The sequence below is a fragment of the Pelecanus crispus genome, chromosome 3, assembly GCF_030463565.1.
Source record: "Pelecanus crispus isolate bPelCri1 chromosome 3, bPelCri1.pri, whole genome shotgun sequence".
NCBI classification, from domain to species: Eukaryota; Metazoa; Chordata; class Aves; order Pelecaniformes; family Pelecanidae; genus Pelecanus; species Pelecanus crispus.
The window spans coordinates 19,569,367-19,586,114 of record NC_134645.1 but is presented as its reverse complement, the minus strand read 5'-3'; the positions used below and the strand labels follow the sequence as shown (position 1 = coordinate 19,586,114).

The 16,748-nt window shown below is 43.2% G+C and overlaps 1 protein-coding gene across 1 annotated transcript in view; it reads left to right on the top strand.

Moving 5' to 3' along the window:
• Window positions 1–4,930: 4,930 nt before the first annotated feature.
• Window positions 4,931–16,748, top strand: part of TARBP1 (tRNA guanosine 2 -O-methyltransferase TARBP1) — a 38,679-nt gene continuing 26,861 nt past the window's right edge. The window contains exons 1-10 of the mRNA XM_075706594.1: window positions 4,931–5,765; window positions 5,853–5,950; window positions 6,816–6,885; window positions 7,822–7,970; window positions 8,912–8,964; window positions 10,514–10,611; window positions 11,840–11,975; window positions 12,977–13,073; window positions 13,948–14,037; window positions 15,558–15,696. Of these exons, the coding sequence (XP_075562709.1) occupies window positions 4,931–5,765; window positions 5,853–5,950; window positions 6,816–6,885; window positions 7,822–7,970; window positions 8,912–8,964; window positions 10,514–10,611; window positions 11,840–11,975; window positions 12,977–13,073; window positions 13,948–14,037; window positions 15,558–15,696 (1,765 nt within the window). The remainder of the gene's footprint in view (window positions 5,766–5,852; window positions 5,951–6,815; window positions 6,886–7,821; window positions 7,971–8,911; window positions 8,965–10,513; window positions 10,612–11,839; window positions 11,976–12,976; window positions 13,074–13,947; window positions 14,038–15,557; window positions 15,697–16,748) is intronic.

The window sequence follows — 16,748 nt, the reverse complement described above, 5'->3', positions numbered from 1 at the left end:
GACACATTGCCAGTTTCTGATTTTATTTGTTTATTTGTCTATTTATCACAATTAGTGTTATCCTTATGCTCTACCGATAGTACTGCACTGATTGTCACCAGGGGAAATATGCAGCCTAAATAGATGACAAGATAGGCACAGACAGGGGATCAGCTTATCAGTCCACATCGAAGGCCATAGACCACAGAAGGTCATAGACCACGTGCTGCCTAAAATTTGTGTCAGTGTGACAACAGAGGGATGTTTGGGGTATAGAAGAGAAAAATGAGGTGGGAGTTAGCACGAGAAAAAGCATGAAGCATGAAGTCTTACTTGAAAGTCTAATATATGGACAATTAAGACTGGCAGCATGGGTAGGTCAGTGTGGAAGTCAATGTCTTGGCATTAGATAAGAGGATGGGGAAGGATAGACTAATGGGTCTGGAAAGGGAAAGGGGAAAGAAGCAGCATGTGTTTGATGCAGCACAGAGGAGGGAGCCAGCAGAGGGACATAAAGGGAGAGGTGGCAAGGTCAAAACGGCAGGCTAAGAAATGGATCTTCACAACAGCAAGATCTAATTAGGGTACGATTGCTTTTGTTAAGCCAGGGAAGGGGTTGTGGATGTGGTACGATGACAGCCCAGACAATAATTTTAAGTATGTGGATAGATAGCAATGGGCCTGTTTTGAGGGAATTCCACAGATGGAATTTGAAAGATACAGGGTTTGTTCACATTTCACAGTGGAGCTTGGTGCTAGAAACATGGAGCTAGCTACTCAACAGGTAGCTTGTGGGCAGCGATAGCTGACACGATATAACAAGAGTAGACATACTGTTAGTCAGATTGGGATATAAGAATCAGACTGCGATGCAAGTGTTGAAATTAACACTGAAATGGACCTGGAGAGGACAAATGCCAGGCTCACCGTAAGTGGGCAGTAAGTTCAGAAATTAAAGGGAGGAGGGAGAGAAGGTCCTAGCTGGAGGGACAAGCTGAATCTCATTTTAAAATGGTAAAGATTAAGACATGCTTGCATTGTGACGTGAAAGAGCCAAAAGAAAGGTTTAGAAGCAATGTAAGGGGGGTGAATGAAACAAGTAGGAGAGGATCAGGAGATAACAGCACAGCCACCTTGTAGAAATGTTGTGACCGGCTTTCCTGGCTGCATTATCGATTATTTCCTCGTTCAGTTTGAACACTACTGCCTCTATCCCTCTTAGCAAGGGGGTTCAAGAACTTCAGGGCAGAGTGACAAAAATGAGGTGACTTTATTCCTTCCCTTCCTCACTTCTTGTAACTCTCTTTTTCCTTATCCCCTGGCAGAGAGGAGAAGTTTGTTAGTAACTGCCCCTTTCTTGTCCTTCCACTTCCACCCATCTAGTCCAGCTTCACCTAAACCTAGAAGATACATAGATGTCTGTACTTGGGTATGAACCTTTACCATAGTACCCAATGCCTTTTCCCCATGTATGCTCCTGACTGCAAGTGCTGTCTTGGAGTGAGATACATGTAAAAGCCATGTGCGCTGCTGATTTTTTTGCACAACAGCACTGAGGAAATCTAGAACAGGATGTGAATATACCTAACTATCTGGTGAGGTTCATTGCATAGAGCACATCTGTGCTTTTCATTTCATTCTCCCATTTTATTGTGGGATAGAGATGTAGTGGAAAATTTTCTGCATGACTCCTTTTCAGAAATCGCCCATCTACTTCTGCATGCAGTGGGAGAGGAGAGGAGAGGAGAGAAAAGGCTGTGTTATGTACCCGGTCCCACTAGAGGTCTTACACTATACAGACACACTCCCATGGACTCCAGCAAGGAAAGAAAATCACGCTGCAGGGTCAGCTAAGCCCTCCTCCTTATAAACTGTGCAGAATTACCTGTAAATGTGCAGCTGGTATTATGGGACTGTAAGAGTTTTCATGAAGAAAGGTATTTTGTGTGATCCAACCACCACTGACACAGAACGTTTTAATGACATAAATTTGGCCTGGGCTCTAATAATCTAATGTGGTGGCTCAGCTCAGCAGTGGCTTTATGGCAACAGCATAATACAAGCTTCCAAAATTGTAAGAGGGGATTTCCAAGACTTACAACTAATTGTCTGTAGTTTTTACTGTAGTTTTGTCCATGATTCTTTTCCAGTACAACCAACTGCTGGAGTGATCATCCACAGATTGTTCCTAGTACAGAATTGCCCGATTGTGTGATCACAAGGGAAAAAAATTACATTAGAACAAACACACATTTGTATAAGAGAGTATGCAGTTAACTAAGGCACTGATTTTTTAGCCAGGGGTGTGAGGAAGGAACTTCAGTCCTCTCGAATTGCTAAATTGATGTAGCATTATTGGTCCTGATGAAAACCGATAAACTATTACTGTTAAGTACCTGAGTTGTAAGATCAGCCCCAACCTGGTCAGCTAGTTATCATGCGCTGGAAATCCAAATCATCAGCAATGGTGCTGTTACAAAGTTCAAATAAGAATCAACAACAATAATTGTTTCTCATCTCTGTCCTACCTCCCATAGGCTCAGTAATAGTATTAAATGGCACAGAGAGACTCTGGTTAAGGGAGAGGAGCATGTAGTAAGCTCTACATCTGTTACAGGGAGTTGAGAAGTATTTCGTGGCCTATAGATAGTAGTGGCCTGTGAAGAGGACATGTCCAGACTGGCCATTTATTTCAGGGCTGTCTGCTATTGTGGTGGACTGGTTTTGATGTTTCAGGTAATTCCTCTTAGTCTTAGGTTTCTAAAACAGATTAATCTGATTGAAGGAGAGTATCTCATACAGCAGAAATAAAGCAAGCAGCTGGAGGCTGTCCTCTCTAAAAAAACCCCAAGGTATTTCGACCTTTGATCTAGCCCATATGCTGAGGTTGGAGGGGACCTGGATAGGTTAGGGAATACAGACTGTCTTCTAAATAGGAGTGCAGAGTATATGAGAGATGGGCAGGCGTGGGATGTTCTGAGTGCTGAGGCTGGTGCGGTCAGCCTAGGCTGAAAGGGCTTTGGGATCCTAGAGGCGGCTGCAGCTGGCAGGCTAGGGGCCTGCAGGCAGGGCTGGCTTGGGAAGAGGGCAGGAAAGGGTTGGGATGAGCTTGGAAAGTAGAGAAAACAGAACGGGACAGAGTCTTTGGTGAGGTAGGGGTATGTGTTGGAAGTGTAGAGCTGGAAAGCACAAATTTAGGGTCCTAGTCCTATTCTTTTTCTGGAATATATCACACTACAGGTCCACTTCTAATAGAGCACTTCAGCCGTTTTGCAATTGGTAGACTCTCAAGGATAACAAATTTCTAATAAAGTTTAAGGAAAGGGGACAGCCAGGGAAAGGAGAGACGGTACTCATGCAATTTGGAGAGAATTATCAAGTGAGGGAACAGGGATTGTTTAGCCTGGAGAAGAGGAGGCTGTGGGGAGACCTTATCGCTCTCTACAACTGCCTGAAAGGAGGTTGTAGTGAGGTGGGTGTTGGTCTCTTCTCCCAAGTAACAAGTGATACGATGAGAGGAAATGGCCTCAAGTTGTGTCAGGGGAGGCTTAGATTGGATATTAGGAAAAATTTCTTTACTGAAAGAGTGGTCAGGCAATGGAACAGGCTGCCCAGAGAGGTGGTGGAGTCCCCATCCCTGGAGGTGTTCAAAAAGCGTGTAGATGTGGCACTTTGGGACATGGTTTAGTGGGCATGGTGGTGTTGGGTTGATGGTTGGACTGATGATCTTGGAGGTCTTTTCCAGCCTTAATGATTCTTTCTATTCTATTCTATTCTATTCTATTCTATTCTATTCTATTCTATTCTATTCTATTCTATTCTATTCTATTCTATTCTATTCTATTCTATTCCATTCCATTCCATTCCATTCCATTCCATTCCATTCCATTGTATTCCAAGTGGGAGCTCACACTGAGAACTTTCAGTAAGTTTTTCTTCTTCATTAGGCACCTAGGCAACTACGGCTTAGCAAAGGCAACTCCCATAGCCGCTGGAAACCACGCTGCATCTGTGCTGCTGCGCAGGGAATTTGCTGTCCGTTGCTTTTGCAGGAACAGAAGGTTCCAGGTTTGCCCGTTCCTATGACGATGTCTTTTCGGAGAGTGGTTTGCCACCATTTTTGATGTGACGATCTCTGAATTTTTTTTCCTAGGGAATTGTAATCTTGTATAGTGAGTTTACGCTTACTGGAAATCGGGTTACTTTTCTTAGTTACGCTTTAGCTGCGCTAGTGCATTGAACTGCTTGGGAGTCGTTCTCTGGCCCCAGCGCCAACGGCCTGGACCCTTGCAACAAGCGACCAGCACGGAGCCAGCGCCCGGGATGCCTCTGGCCTCCTTTTGAGGCAGACGCCGGGCATCCAGGCAGCCTTCTGGGACGCTGCCATGACAATGCAGACTGGTTTCAACGATTTATGTCAGCGTAAACGGTGCCCAGCAGCGAGGCAGGTGGAAAAAATGAGCGTTTTGCGTATTGCTGCTGCTTGATCTTGCGTGGCAACGCGCAGGAGGCGCTGAGTTTGTACGGCACGTAACGAAGGAACGTCACCCCCTCAAACTTGGCGCTGACACCCAAGATGTCCGCGCCAGGCCTCCCTGCGCGCAGCCCGTGAGGGCACCCAAGGGGGCCGAGCTTTCCTCAGCAGCCAAAACAAGCGCAGACAGGGCCGCCCGCGTCCCAGCCTGCGTGGGCACAGGGCCCCGCACCGCCCCAGACGCCAGAGCCCTCCCGCCGCCCTCGCACGGCAGCCACGCAGCTCGGCCCCGCCGCCGCGGCACACCCCCGCGACCCGCCCGCCGCACCCCGCAGCGGGCGGCGGCAGGGCCGCGCCTCAGGCGCCCGCGGAGCCGCTCCCGCCCCGCCCCCCGCCGCCCCGCAGCGGGGCAGGCCCCGCCGTTGGCCGGGCCGCGGCTGCGCAGGCGCGGCGGCCGCGGCGCCCCCCCCCGCCAGGATGGAGGTGGTGCTGGCCGACGCGCTGCTGGCCCGCGGCGGGGACCCCTGCGCGCTGCTGCGGGCCGTCTGCGCCCCGCTCTCCGCCGAGGGCGCGGAGGCGCTGCGCCTCCTCCTCCAGCGCCTGGCCGCGGGCGGCCCGCCGCCGGGGGAGGCCGAGGCGCTGCGGCGGGCCGCCTGGGAGGTGGCGCTGGAGCGGTGCCGGCCGCTGCTGCGCGGCGGGGAGGGGGCGGCGGCGGGAGAGGGGTGCGGGGAGCGGCTGCGGCTGGCGCGGGCGGCGCGGGGAGCGCTGCGGCACTGCGTGCAGCTGTGCGGGGCGGCGCTGGCGGCGCGGCTGGCCCGCGACGCGCTGGCGGAGCTGGCGGCGGGCGGCGGGGCGGGCGCGGAGGCGGCGGTGGAGGCGCTGGTGGCGGCGGCGCCGCGGCTGGAGGAGCCGGCGCTGGTGGCGCGCTGCGTGGCGGCGGCGCTGGCGCTGGTGCGGGAGGAGGGCGAGGAGGCGGCGGCGGCGCTGGTGGCCGGGCGGCTGCTGCCGGCGCTGGGCGGCAACGCGGCGGCCCTGCCTCGCGTCTGGGAGGGGCTGCTGGGCGCCGGCGGGCCGGCCGGGGCCGGGCGGGCGCTGCTGGCGCTGAGCGCCCTGGCCGACGCGCTGCTGCCGCCGGGGCCGGCGGCGGGGCCGGACGCGCGGCTGTGCCCCCGGTTCTGGCGGCTGGTGCAGGAGGGGCTGACGGAGCGGGACGGGCTGTGCCGCAAGCGGGCCCGCTACCTGCTGAAGCGAGCGCTGGACCTCAGCGGCGGGCAGCGCGCCGAGCTGCGCTGCCCCACCGACGGCGGGGCCGGTACGGCGGGGCCGGGGGGGGCGGCGGCGGCGGGGGCGGCTCCAGCCGGGCCGGCTGGCGGGGAGAAACCTGTGCGCTTCCTCGTAGGGCCCAGCCTGTTCTGGTGGTCTGCTGAGAAGAACGAGGAGCTGCTGCGGTTCTGGGAAACTTACATCTTGATAATGGAAACTCTGGAAGGAAACCAGGTAGGAGCGCCGGGAAAACCTACCCCCGTCGCGGTTCACGCGTGCTGCCTTAACTTAGGCAGTAAAGTATTTCCAGTTTTGGTGCTTGAGGGTGCCTAAGTAAGCATTAACGGGAATACTTTAATTGTAAATAGTTAAAGCACGGCACGTGTAACTCGTTTGGAATAAATTCAGAACTCTCCTCTCTCTTTGGAACAATTCTGGTTAAAGCAGTGGCTTGACCTACGAAAAACCTGGATTGCAGCTTATTGCAGGGCCACGGGTAGCCTGTTCCTTAGTGAAAATCAGGCTATTGCAACTTAATAACCTCTTTTCAGTAGAGGAGAGGAGGAACTACAGCTGTGTAGTAAAGCACTCGTGGCCTTGGATGAAAATCACTGAGTTTGACTTGGCGTCCAGTGTACTTTGCGGAAAGACTCCTGTTGACTTGAGGCTTCCGTAGTTGTATGGTGTTGGGGTGTAAACTATTAGTCGTGGGTACCTCTTCGTAGTTGTTTTAGTTACAGGACAATTACGTACAAAAAAAAAAAGAGAGAAATAGTATTTACCAAAGTGTTTCATTTTGGAGATTTGTGCTGTTCATTACACTTCCGATGAATAGAATGGTTGGCTATTTGGGAAGTATTGTTCTTATGATACAGTGGCATAGAAGTATCAGTTTTTCTTTAGTTCTAACCTGTGATTCAGTGTTACATACCATGCGCCGGGAACAGCTGCACAGGTGTTGCAGGTTTCTTTAAATGCAGCTATATTGTCAATTACTATGTTAATGCTGTTGATAATTACTTCTTGCCCATGGCTAAGTGCCAATTCTTAGGTTTGAGATATAAATGACTACTTATATTACATCTGACTTATATTTCAGATCCATGTCATAAAGCCAGTATTACCAAAACTAAACAGTTTGTATGAGCATGCTATATCGGGGGAAAAAGGTAAGACGTAACTTCTCTGAAACATCTCCTAAATGTTAGGCAGCTAAGTCACACTTTCTTCTTTACTGTTCTAGCAGCAGCTTTTTGTTGTGTTTTGTTTCTCAGATTAGCTGTTTTCTGGGGGGCTATTCCAGTTGTTGTGGATGTGCTACATGCATAGATGGCTTGGCAAACATGGCAGGCAGTGCTGCTCTGCTCTGAGCTGCAACGAGAAGAAATCCTAGCATATGCTTATAGTTTATTAAGTTACCATGAAATATCTTTTCTGTCGACAAACCCAACTAAATGGTCCTTTTCCACTGTGCATTGTTTTACTTGAGCTAATGTGAAAATAAAAGAAGGCCAGAGATTCTTAGGGGTAGGTCTTATGAGCCAAGTCACCTGCCCAGCTGTAAAGGGCGGGAGGGAATAAAATCCTCATTGGAAGTGGGGAGAGAAGAAATAAAGTGAGTGCTGAGACAGCATGGTGAAAGATGTAATGTGATCTTTTGTAGGGCAAAATGGAGCACATCTAATTTGGTAGTGCAAGATGTTAGAAGTTAAATTTCAAAGATTTTGTAAAGTAGGAAGACTTAATGTGAGAGCATTGCAGGTGAATACAATGTTGGGACAAGGAGAGTTGCAGGAAAAGGGAACATGTTTTTTGTATTTGTCGGTCATTTTAATTTGGAACTACTAAAATTCAGAGGGTAAGTTTTGAAACCCATGTTAATTTTTTTTAATTGTATTGTAAATTTAGCAGGGTGTTTTTGTAAATCTTATAGCTATAATCGTCTTTTTAAAATATCTTATGTATTGCCTATGATGTTATCCAGAATGTCAATACGTTGTGTGCTAGTTTGATAAATTTCCTTAAAACATAGTGTTGCATAAAGAGTATGTTAATGTATCACTGTCATTTCTGTGTCAATTTAGAAGAATTTGCCTTTGTAACAGGTTGCTGGTTGTTTCACCCATCGTGGCACATGTGCATCTATAAACGAATGTTTGAGAGCGAGAATAAAACATTGACCAAGGAAGGCATTCTTCATTTTCTGGAGCTTTATGAAACAAAGCATCTTCCAAATGCACTTGGTTTTTCGGAGGTAAGGGTGTTGCTGTTACTTGCCAGAATATACAGGTACTCTAATTTGTAATATATCTTAACACTAATTGCCTCAGTAGTGTTGGAATTAGCTATGTTCTATAAAGGTACCCTCTTATTTAGCTGTCCAAGTGATAGCAATATTTGTGAGTGGTATCAAATATATAATTGAAAAATGGCCAGGCTAGAGGGAATGCATTTTTGAGTGTAGTCATTCATTCCCATATTTCAAACTAATGCTCTTTAATTAGTGTTAGCTCCCAACGTATTGAAATTTGTTTCCAGAAGTGAAGTTCTGAGGGGGATGACTGATGCTTCAGATTTTCAGAGCCCTTGAACCTCTCCAAAAATTATTAATATTGATTGATTGAATGGGGTCTTGGATAAACCTGGTCAACAGACTTCAAGTCTGTGCATAGTGTCTCCTTCTCAAGGATGGATTTTGAAGATCCACTGCTAGATAACCCTGTGAGGAGGTGAATGTCTCTGTAGTATAATCAGTATGTTACTGTATCCCATTAAAACCCACGCTTTAAAATATTCCATATGTGGGAAGAAATATTGTAAGTTTAAAGTTCTTAATTTTTTTATTTATTAGTATCGCATGTAGGTTGACTCCCCAGCCAGCCTACGCCTTAGTAAGGAATGATGTATTTTGTACTATTATTTCTTCCTTCTCTCCCTCATAGAAGGACCGCTGCCCTCAGAGGTTAACATTTCTGATTTATACAAATTAAGTCAGCCTCTTGGTGACTAACTTGAAATCCAGTCAACCTTAAAACACACCCTAAATCTTTCTTCTTGTGTTGGCCTCTAGTCAAGAGTGTTCTCTAATTTCTGACTCTGTCCTTTTAAAGTCTGGTGAAATAATGCTAATTAGCCTTTATGTAACAGTGCCTTGCAAGTGTACATTTAGCCATTGTTCTTGTTTCCTTTTATCAGTTTGTTATTGGACCGTTAATGGATGCCCTCTCAGAAAGTTCCCTCTACAGCAGGTAAGCCACTAATAATTTTTTTTTTTTTAATTTATCAATTATGGGGAAATGGGAAATGTATTCTAATAATACTGGTTAGAGTATGTGGGTAAAATCTTGGGTAAAGGAAAACACATTTACAAACAAATGGTGTTGCTAAACTCTCTGACAGGTAAAGAGTTTTTCAGGAAAGGTGGGTGGCTGTGAGTAGGATGAAGTGGGTTCAATTTTACCCCAGTAATAGCAACACAGGGATGCCTCAAGGGCCTATTTTACACCTGGTGTTGAAATACTAATTTGGAAATGAAGTGAGATATGATAAACGAATAGTTATTCATTCATTACTTGGGGAAGTATTTTTTTAATCTTCTGATTATCTTGCCACACAGAAAGAAGGGGCTGCTCTAACAGTTGCCACATCATAACAGATAGAAGTGGGATTTTGGCAGTGCCTGATTATCTTTTGGGAAATCAATACTTTTTCACAGGAGACTGTTTGATGTTGAGAAATGACAGTGGCCTCCCTTGGTGTAAATACATGAAGAGCAGATACAAGTTTGAGGAGCTGCCAGTTGCTGTACATTCAGTGTACTGATGGCATTCAGTCCTTTGTGCTAGTTGCATGGAGAGTATGAATGCACTTTAGGCACTCAGCATATGCCATATGAAATGGCTTGGATGCTTCAGCTAGCAATCTGAAACTCCATTTAGAACAGTGCCTGAGTAGCCTTGGCTGGCTGACCTTGTTAGGCAGCTAGAAAAGTTGACGCTGTCTATTTATGCAGTTTTGGGGAGGGGAATGTGGCTGTCACTCATCAAACTGGTGATAAGTTTGGATTTGGTGGGTCTGGATATCTGGATAAAGCATACTCAAAATAAGTTGTTTCATCTAAACAGGACAGGACAAATGAGACCTCTTGGGGCTCTTGCAGCAGTTCATGTTTCTCATCCCAGTCAGCTGGCTGCACTATGATTTGTGTGGGCATGCGTTGATAGGAGGTCAGAAGTTGAAGCAGGTGCTGAGTGTTTTGGTGTGTATGTTAGAGCTGCGTTGGATAGCTGCTTCATAATCATCTCCCTTAGCTTCTATATTGCTGGTGAAACATGTTGGTGTGTGTAGAGGAGAGTGCATGTTTGAGTGTACCAAGAATATGCAAAGTTGTTACGGTTCGTGTTAAGCTATATGAGAGAAAACTGTAAAATCTCGTGACTGCCTGATGCTAACCCTTGATAGCCAGGATCCTGAGCCTTCTGGTAGGACACAGGTTGTCTCTGTTGGTCTCATGGAGGGTTTCTTGCATCTTTACTTAAAACCTTCTGAGCTGGTCAGTGGTTTTGTTTATACTGACTTTATAACCTGTTCCAGGGAGAAATCCTTGCTCCCTAGCACACTTGTGTAGGTAATTTGTATTTGCTGCTCTCCAGGTCAGACTGGTCATATCCCCAGTCTGAACAGTGAACAGTATTTGCAGCTTCTTTTTTCTTTATTTGTCAGCGTAGATAATACTGATAATACTACTTGTAGCTGTTAGCATGCCGGTTGTGTATTTGATGTTTTAAAACCCAACAGGACACCAGGTCAGCTAATGGGAGCCTGTCCTCCTTTGGGAATGAGACTACAGAAGTTTTTGGCTACTTATCTCATGCTTCTTCCAGAGGAAGAAAAAGGTATGTTTCAATTTCACCATTACCTTTTTTAAATAAAGAAACCAAATAAAAACTAGGGACCCATTTTCTGTATCTCGTGTAAACATTTACCACTATTTTTCTACATTACTTGAGACAAAAAAAGAGTAGCTCTCCTTGTGGCGATGCAGTTTCCAGAGAAGAGAGAGGTCTTCAGAGGCCTTGAGGGATACAAAGTTGTTTTAGGGGCAAACTGAAGCAGACTTTTTTTTATTAAAAAACCAAACTCCTAAGTTCTGAAGGTGAACAGTATTTGCAGCTTCTTTTTTCTTTATTTGTCAGCGTAGATAATACTGAGTGGAGCAAAAAATCCTTAGAACTATTCTTTGTTTGTTTTGGGGATTCTGGGCGGTCTTGGTGTGGGTTTTTTGGTTTGGGTTTGGTGGGTTTTTTTAACCTATCTGCCAGACTTTTTTAGTTACAACCTGTGTAGTTGGGCATTCAAAAGAGCCAGTCCAAGTGCTGAAGCAGAAGGTGAAAAAGGATTCTTTTATTGTGAGGTTGAATGGAGGAGGATTTCCGAGATTGTTCCAAATTTTGGTGTTAGTGTAGGTTGAAAAGAAGGAGCAACCTTTGACAGACCAGAATTTAATATCTGGTCTAATTGGATTAAATAAAGGTAGAACCAGCTCTGTTCAGTATCCTGTATCTACAGGTACATATTCTGGTAGGAAACACCTTACATACTTGTAGTGCCATAGATGCCCTATTTCTCTGCCCTGTCCCAAGGCATATATTTTATCACAAAATGGAGGGTCTGTGATTAGCATCCCTGAGACTGGGTGACCTGCTTCTACGAATTGTAACTGTGGTGTCTTGTTGAGGCTTGCTTTGGCCATGCCAGCATCCATTAAACTGCTTGAAATGCTGTGTACTCTGGTCTGGCGTCACACAGACTGAGTAGCACCTTAAAAAAGGCATTGTCTAGTACTCGAAACAATCGGAGTTAAAATTCCATTACTGAATATGGTGATTAGTGCAGATCACCAAAGCCAAAATTAGGTTTATTTCTGGTTATTTCTTTATCATACTGACAGAATTCTTTGGAATGTACTTTTTTTCATTGACATAATTAGGAAATTATTCTGTTGTCTTTCATTTAATTGTCAGAAGTGATCATAACACTCCCTGCTGGGGTCTGTGTCATTTAAATGCATTGGAGAACAAGAAATCACTCCGGATTCTTTGTTTTCTTTACTTTTATTTTAAGGTAGTTTCCTGTTAAAATTTATTCAGAAGATGACAAGTAGGCATTGGTGTGCTGTTCCCATTTTGTTTCTTTCTATGGCTCTGGCATATATCCCTGCATGTAAAGTACTGGGCACTGAAGGACTTCATGCTTTAAGGTAAAATGTACACTACATTGTGTTCTTACAGACCTCTTGTAAAGAAATGTGTTGATCATCTGGAGAGCCAGGATTTAATTCATGTTTGTTCTGGGAGTGTGATGGCTGTGCATGGAAATGGAAGGTTCTCTCTCCTTTATGTCTAATTCACAAAGGAAAGCAATTTAAGAACCAATGTATTTATATCTCTGTGTGACTTAAAAAAAAAAGACTGTTTTCCATTTCAGTCCTTTGTCATTGCTTCTTTTTTGGCATCATTTTTCCCTTGTCATCCATACTTCTAACATCGAACTTCTTCCTTTTCTTCTAATTACATTAAAACCTTGTTTAATGGCAGTTGAGGCTATATCAGGAGACAGCCCAGAAAATTTAAAACTGAAAGACTAGAAGGCTAGGTAAAAGTTCTTGGCACGTGTGTTGTCCTTAATTACGCTGATGTTTCCTAAGTATCTGCTTTCACTTCCTAGAGCTGCTAAAATCAGTAATTATTCTAGTTTAATCGAATTTGAGCTTTGAAATAAAATCTTACTGGTGGTTGAAGGAATATTGGATAAAAGTAATTTACCAAAAAAAAAAAAAAGTCACACACCTCTGCTGATAGAAGAGCGTTGAAGGTTTCTTTTAAGTTTGTGCTAGAGTGAGAACTTGATGACAAACATTCTGATAGAAATGCAAATATTAAATTATCAGTTTGAGCTGATGTGATCATGGGGATTGCTCCTTCAGTTTTGGTTTTGTTTTGCTTCCCCCCCATGCTTTTTATTTTGTGAGGTATATGCTTATCCAAGTTTTAATATCAGTTTTTGAAAGTACATATAGCAGTAGTCTTGGTTCTGGATTGTATGCTGTCTGATCAGGCAGTGATTGTGTTATACTTAGTAGAATATGTTTGTTAAATATAATCTAATATATTGAAAATGGTTAATAATTAGTAAATACATGAAAATGCTTAAAATTCTTAAGTGTGTGTTTTCTACAGTGTATATTTTTCCTCTTTCCAGAGATGTCCTCCAGTGTACTATGATTACACATCAGATTTTGTTGCGTGGAGCTGCTCAGTGCTATCTTCTTCAAACAGCTATGCATTTGACAGATGTGGTGAGTTTAGTGTTGTGTTTTGGGTTTTTTTTTTCTTCCTGGCGTAACAGAAATACACTAATGCTTTTATAGGGTAAACAGGATTCAAAAAACTGCTCAATACAATATGGAACAATTGATTTTGCTGGATTTGCAATTTTTTTTTAGTGACTACTTAAAAAAAATTGTACTATGTAAGTATGGGTATGCTTCTTTTAACTTTGGTTTTCATAAAAGGTAGTGAAAAAAAATACATCTTATTAGCTGATGGTTCCTTGTAGGGTTTTCATGCAATAGTTATGGAAGAGTATCCTGTTATGAGATCCACTGTATAAATTCGGGTTTTAACAGATAGAAACTAAATGGACTTTTCTGAAATACCTAAGAGAATAGAAGTATTCATAATACTAGAATGCTAAAACTACCATTAATGTTGAAATAGCAAGACCTTAATTATTCAGTAGTCGAAGTATTCATGTTTTGTTGTCTTGTAACATGCTTGCTTTTTAGATAAGTAGACTGTCTTCCATGTTCTCTGTTATGGCTATAAACTTCTCTGAGGAGAATTTCCTTTTGGAAATACAGAGATAGTACTTAGCAGTGACTCTTATTCATTTATGTACATTCATTTAAAAGGTGTCATCAGTGAATAGCACTATTCTTCTAGTCATTAACTTTCAGATAGATTTTAATGCTTGGGAAAATTTAATTGTGTTCCTTGGTAAAGGTAAGTTGGTCCCAAGGAGGCAAAAATGAGTCTGTGTCATAGAAAGGAAAAAGTCAGTTTCTTTTTCTGAAACTTTTGCCAGATGACAGTAAACTTCTTGAGTTGTTATATAGATGTTATCTGTTGTTTATTATGTTGGCAACTATTGTGTCTTGATTATTTCTTCAGGAGAAGGTGTCCCTCCCAGAAGTGGCAAGCTTTCTTCTGTCCCTTAGACCAGAGGAGTCCCTAAGGAGAGATACTATGTTATGGATAGAGGTGAGAACTGAAGTTGGTTTTATGTTTCTCAAATGTTTTTGAATACCTATACAGATGTGTGATTTATTATTGCTAATTTAATATTTAAATAGTTAGCTACTTTTGCATTGGTACATTCTGGAATTTCTGGATGTGGAGTCCTGATAGACTTATGTTTCACTTGAAAGCTGTGGTGGTGGGTTTTTGTTTTTGGTTTTTTTTTTTAATGCTATAGAGGTGTTAATGTTAACCCTAAACAAACTACTCGGCAGATTCAAAGTGGAAGACTTCTGAGGTGGTTGAAGGTAAGGTGGGTGGGGAGAAAAATAATGACTTTTTCTTTCATCATGCAGAAATTTTCAATTCTGCAGAAAAAAAAGCTCTTTCTTGAGACAGAGGGATTTTATTAACTCCTTCAGAGCTTGTATGCCCCAGTTCATTGTGTTTCCTAGAGTTCATCTTGGTATTGCAGCTGTTGTGTGTAACTGTATTGAAATGCAAATCAGAATCGGGTCTTACTCAGACTTTTGGTCCATGAATACTGGTCTTTTAGGAGACTCCTGTGTGTTTGTCACAGTCCTAGTCTTCTGTATCCTTTGCCAAGATTGTGGGAACTAAAATCGCTATTGGTAAGCCTGTACTAGGATCTGTAATCTCTTCTGTCAGGGATCCGTGCTCATGCCTCTACATGGTTGGTAGCTTCATGGAGGGAGTGTGAAACAGGGCATCTTATGGAATCCACAGAGCCATGACTTTGGCTTCTCTCTCTACTTCTGTTAAGGATACCAGGTGGATGTAACATCTTCAGCTGAAGCTGCTCTTGCTCATCAGATTCTACAGGCAGTTATTTCTGTCTATCTTATCTATTCTCTTTTTGGCTACTTCCTTCTCATTTCCACTCAACTCCCTGTTGTAAAATTTCATTTGATGGAAAAGAACACTATTTTGTAAGCTTGCGCTGTCTTTAGAGGGATAATCTGCTAGTATGGTGCATGTTTCCCCTTTCTCTTAGTCCTGAAATTATTCTCCGAGCTAATGTGGATCCTGAGACTCTCTGAATGGGCCAGTATATGGGCCAAAAAAACTGTGTAAGAGCTGCCTCTCATTTGCATGTTGTTTGGTTGAACCCAGCACTGGCAGTGCCCTTGTGTTCTCTGTGCTCTACATTTCATCCTGCTCTGTTGATTTTTGGCATAAAAGTTAAAAAAAACAAAAATGCAGCTCTCACTAGATAACACTTGGCTGTAGGAAGCCCTTTTGACTTGAGGGAAATTTTTTACCCATCTTGCTTATTTTTAAAAGCTGGGTTTTTTTTTGTTATATTGGTCCCAAGAATATTTTTTTGGGTGCTCTGAATTACTCTCTAGAAGAACCTTTTGCTATATTAATTAGCGGGGAGTAGTCTGCTAAGCCTCAAGGGTAGCTCCAGTTAATACTTCTCACGGTGTGGATTTAACAGTGCTGTAGTGAGCTGTTGTGTTGGTAATGTCACTACAGAACTGGCAGTACGGTTAAATAGTAACATACTGGTTTTAATTTAGCTTTGCAGTTGGTTACAAGTGAATGACAGATGCTTCAGAAAGTCAATAACCTCTGGTTTTGAATGTCAAGAGACATCATCTTTGTGTCAATATGTACACAGTCTTGTGGGAGAGTATCTTAAGACACCAGCATCTGAAAGTAAGTTAAACGTTTATTAATATAAAAAGATTTTGGAAGGTAATTTAAGTATAAAATTACAAACATCCTCTGGATTTTAGAAGAGCTGTTTGTTTATTTATGTTTTACCTATTCATATTCAGTCTGACTTGTGGTATTCACAATTCTTAGGTTTGAACTTTATTTTCTAATTCTAGTTTTCCTTCGTAAAATGCAGTCCTGCAGTATTAATTGAAATTAAGCCTTAATACTCAACTTCAATGCTGCGCTGATGCTTGTCCATTAGATTTCTTTTGTTATCTTTTTAGTGGTGCCTGAAAATACTGGACTGTGGGGGCAGAGGAAAGCACAAGGGAATGTAAATAGATACAGGTTCTGTAGCCTTTCTCAGCAGAGGTTTGTAAAATGACCGAGTATATTTATGGAGAGAGATGCCATATAGTTACGCAGTTTGGCAGCTCATTGCACACCTTCCCACATAGTGATGTTCTTTTGATCTCGGGCTGCTTGCAGCAGATGAGCTGCCACACATTATAACAAAAGAAGGTTCTTTGTATGCTGTGTCAATATACAGATAAATTGTGAAAGGACTTCTTTGTTCACTGCCACATTTTAAATTATTATAACTTCAGTGCAGAATTTTCTTTCAGGTATGTGGAAAGGAGTGGCAAATTGACTTTTTGAATACCTTAACTTTGTGTGGCACTCACTTCTTTGCTACTTAAGTACTGCGATCGTAGTGAATTTTATATAGTTTTGTAATGTCAAAAGTCAAAACTGAACACTTTTAAAATATTATAACTATATGAGATATAAAAGCTAGGTCTGAATTTGCTAATGATAAATAGCTTCAGAAGCTTCCTGTGCCCCAGGAAACTTCACTTGATTGTACTATGGTTAGAAAAGTTGAGAGCAAATTTCATCTATTGATATTCCAAGGTAAATGCTTTGCTAAATATTTTGGCAGATCTCTCCTTCCCAAAATGTTTGTTTAGTCCTTGGTCTATATAATCTGCAATTCCATGGCAAACATCTGTGTTTCACTTCTAAAAAGTTACGTTTGTAATCTTCTG